Source organism: Crinia signifera, chromosome 9 (assembly GCF_055691185.1).
Source record: "Crinia signifera chromosome 9, ASM5569118v1, whole genome shotgun sequence".
Classification (NCBI taxonomy): Eukaryota; Metazoa; Chordata; class Amphibia; order Anura; family Myobatrachidae; genus Crinia; species Crinia signifera.
The window spans coordinates 44,943,540-44,956,862 of record NC_139225.1 but is presented as its reverse complement, the minus strand read 5'-3'; the positions used below and the strand labels follow the sequence as shown (position 1 = coordinate 44,956,862).

The 13,323-nt window shown below is 43.3% G+C and overlaps 1 protein-coding gene across 1 annotated transcript in view; it reads left to right on the top strand.

The window, feature by feature from the left end:
- Positions 1 to 13,323, top strand: part of GLA (galactosidase alpha) — a 42,885-nt gene that overhangs the window by 21,562 nt on the left and 8,000 nt on the right. Inside the window, exon 5 of the mRNA XM_083159029.1 lies at positions 11,136 to 11,297. Within this exon, the coding sequence (XP_083015155.1) occupies positions 11,136 to 11,297 (162 nt within the window). The remainder of the gene's footprint in view (positions 1 to 11,135; positions 11,298 to 13,323) is intronic.

Genomic DNA, 13,323 nt, shown 5'->3' with positions numbered 1-13,323 from the left:
CAGTGATTTGGACATTTACCTGCTTATTATTCTGGACCTGTGCTACATTTCCTAATTTGGAGTACCATCTTTACCTGGATGTCAGCCATATACTAAAGAAGCATATAAACAAGATGGGACACCCAAATCATTTGCTGCATATAAAGAATGTAATAAGAAATGTAAAAATACAATCAAGATGGCTAAATTAGAGACTGAATGTAAAATAGCTTCAGATAGCAAATCTAATCCCAAAAAAGTCTACAGTTTATATAAAAGGAAAACGTTAAAGAAGGAAAATATTGGCCCACTAAAAAATAAGCAGGGTACCCTGGTAATAGAAGGAAAAGAGAAAGCAGAATTATTCAATTAATTTTTTTGCTTTGGTATTTTCAAGGGAAGAACCTTCACAGATTAAATGCTCGGCTCTTTGATTGCTACCAAACTACATATTTGATTGAGGAAATAGTCAAAAATAGATTACAGAACCTAAATAGTAACAAATCTCCTGGCCCGGAGGAAATGCACCTTAGTATACTAAAATAATTGAGTTCTGTCATAGCACTACCATTATATCTGATATTCGAGGAATCAATAAACTCGGGGACGTATCAAGGGACTGGCGCATAGCTAACGTAGTATCCATATGGAAGAAAGGTAGCAAAACAAACCCTGCAAATTACAGCCTTACATCCATTGTGGAGAAAATTATTAGAAGGAATAATAAGAGATAGTATCCAAAATTTCTTAGAACAGGAGAAAGTGATAAGTAAGGCTCAGCATGGGTTCGTCAAAAATAGATCATGTCCGACTAATTTTATTAGCTTCTATGAAAAAGTCAGCAGGGGGCTGATTTCGCTAAAGCTTTTGACACAGTGCCTCATAAAAGGTTATTAATGAAACTAGGTCATTTAGGGTTAGGAGATAAAATTTGTAATTGGATTAAAAACTGGTTGCACAATGGCTTACATTCCAGCTGGGGTAAAGTCCAAAGTGGAGTCCCGCAAGGTTCAATATTGGGACTCACCTTGTTTAATATATTAATTAATGATATTGGAAGTGATATAGTGAGTAAAATTGCAATATTTGCGGATGACAATATTGAGTAAGGAAATTAGCTCAGGAGAGGATGTGAAAACACTACAAAGGGACTTAAATAAACTGGAAAGGTAAAAAATGCAGTTTAACTTTGATAAATGTAAAGTAATTAATTATGGGAATAAAAATGAACAAGCTACTTCTAGGCTAAATGGAGTTATTATAGGGAATTCTGCTGTAGAGAAGGACTTAGGGGTCATCATGGATGAAAAATTGTCTAAATAGTGCACCGTGCAGCAGCAAAAGCAAACCAGACACTGGCATGCATTAAAAGGGGAATGGATTCAAGGGATGCCAATGTGACCATGCCTCTTTACAAGGCATTGGTGAAACCACACTTGGACAATTGTGTTCAGTTCTGGCACTGCATCATAAAAAGGACATAAATGAATTGGAACAGGTACAGAGAAGGACGACTAAGCTATTAAAAGGTCTCAAATCACTAGAATTCAAAGATAGGTTAAAAGGCAGGATATGTTATTACTGGAGAAATGGAGGTTGAGAGGTGATATGATTAGTATGTTCAAATACAGGATTGGGAATCATATGGAACTGGGAGATGATTTGATCACTAACAGGCCTATAATTAGGACACTCAAGCATGTACTGAGGTTTGAGGAAAAGATATTCCGAACTGAATTAAGAAGAGGATTCTTCACCATTAGAGCAGTAAAATTCTGGAACTCATTGCCGGTGGGGGTGATTACAGCAACTACTGTTAATGAATTAAATCAAAACTGGATGCCTTTTTGGCCACTAAGGGAATCCTATAGATATGACTTATTGAAGTCAGTAGTTACAAGTTAGATAGGTTGAACTCGATGGACTAACGTCTTTTTTCAGCCTTAATTACTACGTTACTATGACTTGCTTTAAATCAAATAAACCACCGTTTGGATTGCACACCACCTATGGCACTGTCGTGATTCAAGGTCTGAGAAATAGTTACTTGCATTCCAGGTGTTTCTCTAGGCTTGCTCAGAGACTGTCATCCAGGTCTGCGCTGTGGTGTTCCAGTGTCCAGCTGGTGCCTGGTGTGTGTGCGGTCAGCGTCTCCTGTGATTCCATCTCAGCGGGCACCGCTGAACACAGTCTGCAGCCTTGTTTTTCACACACTCTCAGCACTGGGCCTTCTCTCCATTACAGGCCTCAGGCCTTTCCACACGCACACCAAACATCACTTTAGTCTCCAACATGGGCACGGCCATCTTGGTTTGATTCACAGGAGTTCCTCAGCCAATCCTGAACTGGCCATTCTGACATCACTCTGCTACAACCAATCTACTGCACTCTCTACATATAAATATTCTGAAGCTGGGCCAAGCAAACAGTCAGTGCAATGATTTCCTTAGGTTAACAATGTCTCCTTTTACCTCTGAGTGTTTCCTGCTTTCCACAGCATCTTGGGCTTACCATCTTTCTGCAGCATGAATCCTTCCAGTGTCCATACTGTGAAATTGCCGTGGCTATACCTAGTCCAGCACAAACATCATTGTTTCCAATACCAGTGATCATTTATCATTCCTGCTACCTTCACTGCTTACTTGTACTATTACCTGCATGAATGTCAGTACCATCTCCATTATCAGCCACCACTCAGAGTCAGCATTGATACTGTCATGACCACTATCTCAGCTACCCTGGCTCCCTGTGCTGTCCCGGTCCTACAGACCTCTGATATGCTACCCTCTGTCTTGGTGCTCACCTCTGCTGCTGATACCCATGCTGGCTGTCTGTGTTCTGACGCTCTGTCACCACCAGGTGACAGCTGTGGTGTGCAGTCTCCTGCTGTGCAGGCTCTGGGTGGCGTGAGGCATGGGCCACCATGATGGTGTCCGTGTCATGTTAGGCCTCTGGCTGGGAAGCGCCGGCTGCAGCACCTTCGCGTTTATTCTCTGCCGGCTGATTTCTGTCACTGCATCTGGTGGCGGCCATCTTCTTGGTTGCTACAGCCTATGCTACGTGGCTCCAAAGTGTGAGGTCACATGTACAGCCAATCACCGCTCAGCTCTACCCTTAAAGTCTGACTAGCCGGGCCAGACCGGCAGTCAGTACAATGATGTCTACCCGCTAACATCATTGGTCACTCCTGGCTATCCCTGTAGTATCCACTACAGATCTCCTTCGCATCCTGGTGAAAGTCTTTGCTGATCTCCCTGCTGATCGTCCACTGCTCCACCATATCATCACAGAACCCTCTGCCGCCTATTAGGATAGGACAAGGTTAACCCCCAAAGGGTGTCATCTTTTTCCTTCATTCCTGATGGTTATTATCCGTGGTCGCATCTCTGGTCCTACAGCTATGATCTCACTCAACACAGATTCAGCTGGACTTTATCTTCTTTTTCACCCAATCATACAATCCTTCATACAATCATTCAACCATCCAATTCTTCATCCAATCTTTCTTCAATCATCCAATCCTGCAATCATTCAACTACCATCTTCAAGCTCTCCAATAAGTACTGTTTATTATTGCCTTCTTTCAGTTTATCAATATCTACAGTTCTTCTTTATGCCATCATTCATATCTTGTACTGCAGTATATTTATTAAAAAAGGTTTCATTTTATCCAATTGCTTCACTCCAATCTGTTGTTCATGCAACAGCCCTACATTAAAGCACCCAGCCTCTGTTACACTCCAGCTGGTGCTTCACGAAACGTGACAGTTTGTACTGACTCCATGGATTCAGCATTGGGACAGGAGCGAGGAGCTGCTCCAGTTCAACAACTGGCGGCCCGCCTGGATCAACAGAAGGCTGCTCAGGAGCAAGTCATTCATGCCCTCCAAGGTCTGTCCAAAAGACTGGATACAATTCAAGCAACACTGCAAAAGGGCCAAGGGTCAACAACCACACCGGCGCAACCGCCTAGACCCATATCTCCAATGACTGGAATTACAGCTCATCTTCAACTTGCTACTCCAACTAAATTCGATGGCAATCCAAAAAATTGTAGAGGCTTTATTAATCAATGTGAAATTCACTTCAAGCTTCAATCCTCATATTTCCCTACTGACCGTACCAAAGTGGCTTACGTAATATCTCTCCTCTCCGGTTCTGCTCTCAATTGGGCATCTCCCCTGTGGGAAAAAGCAGATCCACTCTTAGCTGACTACTCTCGTTTCATTTCCACCTTCAAAATCATCTTCGATGAACCAGGCCGACTCAGCTCAGCTGCAACTGAGATCCTTCGCTTACGTCAAGATTCTAGAACAGTAGGACAGTATCTAATACAATTCAAGATATTGGCAGCTGAATTGGCCTGGAATGAGGAAGCCTTTCTTGTGGCCTTTATGAATGGGCTCTCTGACAAAATCAAGGATGAGCTTGCGGCAAGAGATTTGCCTTCCAGATTAGAGGACCTGATCTCTCTTTGCACAAAAATTGATCTAAGACTCAGAGAGAGAACTCAAGAAAGGAATCGAACCACTCCCAGTTCATCTTTTCATGTTTCTAAACCTCCACCACCACCAGCGGAGGAACCTATGCAGGTTAACCGCTTCAAATTGACTCCAGATGAACGCAAACGTCATCACAATGAACGTCTCTGTCTCTACTGTGCCGATCCCCAGCACTCCGTTGATTCTTGTCCAAAGAAACCGGGAAACGCCAGAACCTAACCTGTAAGAGAGAGGGCAGGTTAGGGGTTGTTATCACCTCTTCAAAAAATAAAGACTGTATTCTTCAAGTATCGTTGCAAGTCCAGACAATTGCCGGTTCTCCTAGATTCTGGAGCAGCAGAAAGTTTCATCACCACTGATGTTGTTAAGCGTTGGCATCTACCTACCACCCCCCTCCAGCGTCCAGTTTATCTTACCGCTGTAGACGGAAGCCGTATACTAGGTGAGACTGTCACTCTGCAAACTCAACCACTAACTTTGCAAGTCGGACTGCTAAGTTTTGAAAAAATTCAGTTCTTTGTCATTCCCAAGTCCTCCTACCCAATCGTGTTGGGTCTCCCCTGGTTACGTGCCCATAATCAATTGAGTAACATCCCAGGTCCAAGCCTGGGGTGCCACTTGTACCAAGTCATGTCTCAAATCCGTGGTACCTACACGTCAAGTCTCCCTTCAAATTCCTGAAGTGTTACCTACTCCCTATCAAGACTTCTCTGATGTTTTCTGCAAAAAAGATACTGATAAATTACCTCCTCATCGTCCATGGGACTGTTCAATCGATCTAATACCAGGAAAGAACCCTCCTCCGGGTCGCACTTACCCTTTGTCTTTGCCTGAGTCGCAGGCTATGTCTGAGTATATACAGGAAAACCTAGCCAAAGGATTTATCCGCTCCTCTTCCTCTCCTGCTGGAGCCAGCTTCTTTTTTGTCAAGAAAAAGAGGGTTAAGACCGTGCATCGATTGAGGGTTAAACAAAATTACCATCAAAAACTGTTACCCATTGCCACTCATCACAGAACTTTTTGACAGGATCAGAGGGGCTACCATCTTCTCAAAATTAGATCTCCGAGGAGCTTACAACCTTATTCGCATTCGTGAAGGAGACGAATGGAAGACTGCTTTTAATACCAGAGATGGACATTATGTATACCTTGTTATGCCTTTCAGCCTGAGTAATGCACCGGCGGTTTTTCAATCTTACATGAATGAACTTTTTCGTGATCTTCTGTACAAGCATGTTGTGGTTTACCTCGACGATATCCTGATATTTGCCAATAGTCTTCAGAAACATCGAGAAATTGTCAAGGATGTGCTTTCTCGCCTCAGGAAGAACCTCATTTTCTGCAAATTAGAAAAATGTACAGTATCTTTGAGGTCTCATCCATACCCTTCTTTGGGTATATCGTATTAGGCTCCGGTCTGGAGATGGATCCAGCTAAAGTTGAAGCAATCCAGACGTGGCCTCATCCTCACACCCTCCGAGGGGTTCAGAGATTCCTCGGATTCTATAGCCAACTATTATAGAAAGTTCATCAAAGGCTTTTCTACTATTGTATCTCCAATAACTGCTCTTACTCGAAAGGGTGCCAAACCCTCCAACTGGGATTCAGAGGCTTCTAAAGCTTTTACCCTGCTCCAAAGAAAAGTTCATCTCAGCACCAGTTCTGGCCCAACCAGACGTCAGTTTACCTTTCACCCTGGAAGTCGACGCCTCTGCTATTGGCGTGGGGGCTGTGCTTTCCCAGACTAATACTGACGGACAGTTACATCCATGCAGTTTCTTTTCTAAGAAGTTTTCTCCAGCTGAACAGAACTATGCTATTGGGGATCAAGAACTGCTAGCTATCAAAATGGCCTTAGAGGAGTGGCGGTATCTACTCGAGGGGGCAGCCCATATCATTAACATTATCACTGATCATAAGAACTTGCTATACTTGAAAAATGCTCAGTGTCTCAATCCTCGACAAGCCAGATGGGCGTTATTCTTTTCCAGATTTCATTTTAAACTGTCTTTTTCTCCTGGAGCAAAAAATCGCAAGGCAGATGCTCTGTCTAGGTCGTGGGAGACTGAAGAGGAGTCCAAGTCATATGAGGGAAGTCCAATTATTGATCCTCTCGCTTTTGCTGCTACAACTGTACAAGCATCAATTCCCCCAGGTAAAACCTTTGTTAAACCAAGCTCAAGGAAGGTAATTCTGCGTTGGGCTCATGATTCCAAATTCTCCGGTCATCCGGGGATTCAGAAGACCTACGAATTCCTTTCTCGAAGGTACTGGTGGCCTGCCCTAAAAAAAGATGTTATACCACCATATGGGTGGTCCTAGATCGTTTTTCTAAAATGGCTCATTTCATACCGTTTTGTGGGTTACCATCAGCTCCAAAATTAGCAAATCTTTTCATCAAGGAGATCTTCAGAACCCACGGGCTACCGAAATAAATAGTTTCAGATCGAGGGGTACAGTTCGTCGCAAAATTCTGGCGAGCTCTATGTAAAGTCCTCAAGATTCAACTTAACTTCAGCACAGCCTACCATCCACAATCTAACGGCCAAACGGAGAGAGTCAATCAAGATGTAGAGACTTTTTTATGTTTACATGTTTCATCTTCCCAGGATGACTGGGTCGAGGTGTTACCATGGGCCGAGTTTGGTCATTGCAATCAGTACCACTCATCTTCTTCTTCTACACCTTTCTTTGTTAATTATGGCTTCCATCCTAGGGTTCCTGACTTCCAGCGGCTACCATCAACATCTGTTCCAGCGGTAGCGTTAACTCTCCATCAGCTTCGTCAGCATTGGAAGAAAGTCAGGAAATCATTGTTGAAAGCTTCACAGAAATATAAGAAATTTGCTGATAGAAGGAAAAGAGCTATTCCCACATTGAGAGTGGGTGACAAGGTATGGCTGTCCACTCATAACAATCGTCTTCGTGTACCATCGATGAAATTTGCACCCCGTTTTATCGGTCCTTTCCCGATACTACAGATCATCAATCCAGTTGCCTATAAGTTAAAATTACCACATTACTTAAGGATTCCGAATTCATTTCATATTTCATTGCTTAAACCTTTATTATTAAACAAATTCCATGCTGCTCTTCCCAGGTCTCCCAAAGTTTTTACACACAGGGGCATTGAATATGAGGTGGCCCGAATTCTGGACTCTCGTATTAGGTACAAGCGTTTACAGTACTTGATCGATTGGAATGGCTATGGGCCTGAATAGAGATCCTGGACCAATGCGTCTGAAGTACACGCCCCCAGAATGATACAGGACTTCCACAAGAAATTTCCAACTAAACCCAAAGAGTGTCCTGGGGCCACTCGTAAAGGAGGAGGTGCTGTCACGACCACCATCTCAGCTACCCTGGCTCCCTGTGCTGTCCCGGTCCTACAGACCGCTGCTGATACCCATGCTGGCTGTCTGCGGTCCGACACTCTGTCACCACCAGGTGACAGCTGTGGTGTGCAGTCTCGTGCTGTGCAGGCTCTGGGTGGCGTGAGGCATGGGCCGCCATGATGGTGTCCGTGTCATGTTAGGCCTCTGGCTGGGAAGCGCCGGCTGGAGCGCCTCTGCGTATATTATCCGCCGGCTGGTTTCTGTTGCCGCATCTGACGGCGGCCATCTTCTTGGTTGCTACAGCCTATGCTACGCGGCTCCAAAGTGTGAGGTAACACGCGCAGCCAATCACCACTCAGCTCTACCCTTAAAGTCTGACTAGCCGGGCCAGACCGGAAGTCAGTACAATGATGTCTACCCGCTAACATAATTGGTCACTCCTGGCTATCCCTGTAGTATCCACTACAGATCTCATTCGCATCCTGGTGAAAGTCTTCGCTGATCTCCCCGCTGGTTGTCCACTGCTCCACCATATCATCACGGAACCCTCTGCCACCTATTAGGATAGGACAAGGTTAACCCCCCCAAAGGGTGTCAACTTCTTCCTTCATTCCTGACGGTTATTATCCGTGGTCGCATCCCTGGTCCTGCAGCTACGATCTCACTCAGCACAGATTCAACTGGACTTCATCTTCTCTTTCATCCAATCCTTCATCCATTTCTTCATCCAATCATTCAACCATCCAATTCTTCATTCAATCATCCAATCCTGCAATCATCCAATCATCTTCAAGCTCTCCAATAAGAACTGTTTATTATTGCCTTCTTTCAGTTTATCAATATCTACAGTTTTTCTTTATGCCATCATTCATATCTTGTACCGCAGTATATTTATTAAAAAAGGTTTAATTTTATCCAATTGCTTCACTCCAATCTGTCGTTCATGCAACAACCCTACATTAAAGCACCCATCCTCCGTTACACTCCAGCTGGTGCTTCATGAAATGTGACAGATACCACCCTTGTCATTGAATACCATTGTTTACTGTCTTTATCCGTGTCTGTTAGTGGTACCAGCTTGAGCTACATACTTACCTGCAGTGCTCACTCCATATTCTTCACCATTGTTGGCTTACATCGACTGAAGTTGAATGTTGGTTAAGTTATTATACTTACCTTAGTCCTCCAGTCTTCCTGTGACTTCTTCAACACTCACGCGTTTGGATCTCCTACTATGCTTTCAGCGGTTACCATTGTGTATATGCTGTCCAAACTAATTAAAGAATCCAGTTTTTGTTTCACTCCAGCCTCCGTTCAAAGTCACCCCTCAAATGTGACCATTTGCACTGACTCCATGGATCCGGCCTCTAGACATGATCAAGCCCCGGAACCTGTTCAACATCTGGCAGCCCATATTGAATAACAAGAGGCTGCACATGGACAGTTCATACGTGCATTACAAGAATTGTCAATAAGGTTGGATAACATTCAAACCACCTTACAAGGTGATCAAGGTACTGGGGTAGAGAGAGACTACTCCACCTCCAGTGCAAAGAGAGACTACTCCACCTCCTGCGGCTACGTTCATCTCTAACTTGCATTTACCTACCCCCACCAATTTTGATGGGTCATCCAAAAACTGTCATGGTTTCATTAACCAGTGTGAAATCCACCCACCAGCCTCACAAAGATTGCTTACATCATCTCACTTCTGTCTGGTTCTGCATTAAATTGGGCGTCCCCGCTCTGGGAAAAGTCAGATCCTATAGTCTTCTTTCCGCCGCATCTTTGACAAACCTGGGCAAATTACTTCAGCATCTACAGACATCCTCTGTCTACGATGGGGGTTTAGAACTGTTGGACAATATCTAATCCAATTCCAAATCTTGGCTTCAGAATTGTCATGGAATGACGAGACCCTTTATGCAGCTTTATGGAACGGTCTGTCCGATCGCTTAAAGGATAAGCTAGCTACCAGAGACATACGTCCCAAGTTGGAGGATTTGATTTCCCAGTGCAGTAAAATTGACTTGCGTTTCAGAGAAAGCGCTCAGGAGAGAGAGAGAGATAGATCCGCAGTTACCAAAGTTCAGTCGGCATCCCTATCCTGATCTCCCCATCCACCTCTGCAAGATGAACCAATGTAGATTAATCGGTCCAGATGATCACCAGAGGAGCGCAGGGCCTGCAGTCTGAGCAACTCTGTCTATTGTGCCAATCCAGCACATGCAAGCGGCCAGGAAACTCCAAATTCTACATCACCAAGGAAAGGTTCAGCTAGGAACAATTAATTCCTCTCCATCTACTAAAGACTGACTGATTACATAAAGGAAAACTTAGCCAAAGGCTTCATTCGTCCATCATCTTCGCTAGCAGGTGCCTGATTCTTCTTTGTATAAAAGAAAAATGGTGGCCTACAACCTTGCATTAATTTATAGAGGACTCAATGACATTACAATCCAAAATCATTATCCTTTACTACTGATTACTGAACTGTTCAATCGCATCAGTGGAGCCACCTTGTTCACTAAACTGGATCTTCGAGGGGCATACAACCTTATTTGCATCAGAAAGGTTGAGGAAGACTGCATTCAACACCAGAGATGGTCATTATGAGTACCTCGTCATGCCCTTTTGACTAAGCAATGCTCCTGCAGTATTTCAGATTTTTTGTTAACAAACTGTTTAGAGACTTGTATTATACAGTGCCATCATGTCGTTGTATATGTAGATGACATTCCAATAATTGGCAACAGTTTAGAAAAACACCGCCAGGTGGTCAAAGAAGTACTGTCCTGTCAGCAGGTTAATCATCTCTATTGTAAGACTGTGGTGTGTATTCAAAGTCAAAACTATTCACTTTCTGGGATATATTGTCTCGGGTTCAGGTCTTGAAATGGACAGGCAATTGGCCAGGCAGTGGGTGATGCTTACCTGCTCGCTAAGCAGCGAATATACGCTGCCTAGCGAGCGGCTCTGAATCAGGTCCTTAACTCCAACAGGCTTTAAACTGAAAGAAGATTTACCAAATAAAACATACCCCTTCATTTTAAATCATCCTCTGTCCTAAATTATGCCTTCTCAAAAAATTGCACTGTCCAATGGTTCTGCATGTCCTAGCCAATGTCCTCTATGGGAAAATTCCATTTAATCGATTCAGCTTTTAAAAAAAGGCACAACTGTTCCCTTATATTTTTTTTTCCCGTAATGGCCACATGCAGAAAAAGTAATCACCGGGATGATTTACCAGTTTTTTCATAAAAATTTCCTACAGTATATTCATTATTTGATAAAAATTTTCCCCATTTACCATTTGTAGGTCAACTATTCAGAAGTTGCCCAGTATTGTAACTCATGGAGGAACTTTAATGATATTGAAGACTCTTGGGTAAGTGTGAAGACTGTGATAGATTTCACCTCTGCTTTGCAAGAGGAATTGGTTCCTGTAGCTGGTCCAGGAGCTTGGAATGACCCAGATATGGTGAGTAAAATGATTAGCACAGAAACTTGTTTAATGCATGCAGATGTTAAATAATTAGTTGTTTTTCATAGAGCCATGCCATGCCCTGATAATGAATGCACAGACCAGGGCAGTAGAGAACCTGACCGGGCCTAGGTACTTTTCAGGGGTGTGGCTTATTTGTGGAAGGTGTAGCCGTGCACCCTTATGATACAGAAAAATAGCACTTTAAGCACACTGCAGGTCAGCAAATAGCAGAATGTGCTTGGTTGAAAAGAGCTGCTGCAGCTACTACTGCAGGCTGGGCCCCTCCATCAGACCTGGGCACGGGTAATTAGTACCCCCTTCCCCCCTTTATCGGCTCCACTGGGCAAGACCTAAAAAGAGGGCACGTCTTCACCTTTTACAATTAAAAGTTAAATATTAATAATTGTAGGGGAGGGTATCTGCTTTCTACCTCGCTTGTAGGAAGCAGGTCCCTCCTCTTGGTTGGCACCATCTTCCCATTGATATTTGGCAACATGACGCATGTGTACTAAAGAGCAAAGACTCTGGCTCAGTTCCACAGTCTTTGCTTTTAATGTATCGGAGCGATCTTCATGAAGATATCACTGAGAAGATGGTGATGGCCTTAAGGTAAGGTATACTTGGGAGGGGCTGCAGCTAGTGTCCGATTTTTTATTTGGTATGTGAGAAACTGGCCTATGGGCAGCAGGTTGTTTGCAGGGCCGCAATACACCTGTACAAGACCGCACTCCAAACCAGTATTTCACATATATAAAGTATACTGTATTAGGTGCACAGTCTGTAAAAGTAAATATCCACACTCACCCTAGAAATAGTAGAGCCGGCACACAGAGTCCAAAGTAGTTTCATTTTAGAGCATGGAGAATGTACAGTACAGTTTTTTCACACTGTATATGTATATATGTGTGTGTGTGTGTGTGTGTGTGTGTGTGTGTGTGTGTGTGTGTGTGTGTGTGTGTGTGTGTGTGTGTGTGTGTGTGTGTGTGTGTGTGTGTGTATATATATATATATATATATATATATATATATATATATTTTTTTTTTATATATATATATTTCCATGTGGTAACACACACTGATCACAATGACACAGGGCACACAGTTTGTCCTGTGTCATTGTGATCAGCGTGTTACCACATAGAAATAAAAATATACTGAATATAGACTGTGCACCGGCCACTTTTTGCGTTTTGAGTTCTAATGAGTTTTGCCAAAACACCCCCTAAACGTTTTGGGTTCTGATTTTTAATTTTTTTTGTAAAGCATAAAAACTGCAAAAATCGTATAATTTTTTTTGTTTTTGCTCCTACGCTATTATTAACCTCAATAACATTCATTTCCAGTCTATTCTGAACACCTCACAATATTATTTTTAGGCAAAAAGATTGCATTGAGGTAGCTGGATAACTATGCTTAGCCACACAAGTGTGCGGCACAAACACTAGACTGATACGGAACACTTATCATCACCACTGGACTGATACGGAACTCTTAGCATCAACCCTGGACTAATACAGCACACTTGGCAGCGCCCCATGAATTATGCGGCAGACTTGGCTCAGCCCTGGAATTATACGGCACACATGCAGGCACCTTTAGACTGATACGGGACACTTTGGGACGCCCATGGAATTACACTGCACACATGCAGGCATCCCTGGACTGATACGGCACACATGGCGGCAGACAAGGCAACATTCCTGCAGTAAAAATAAGAAAAACTTTTATTCTTGTAATTTAAAAAAAAAGAGAAGCACACCTGGAATTATATGGCAGACTTAGCAACACCCCTTGAATTATACGGCACTCTTGGCTCACCCCTGGACTGATACAGCACATTTAATAGCCCTTGCAGTAAAAATAAAAAATAAACACCTTTTTTTTTCTTAAAAAAAAGGGCATCTCCCCTGGTCTGATACAGGACACATGGGAGCATCCCTGGACTGATATGGGAGACATGGGGGCACCCTTATAATTATATAGCACACATGGGGGCACTCCTGGACTGAAATGGCACTAC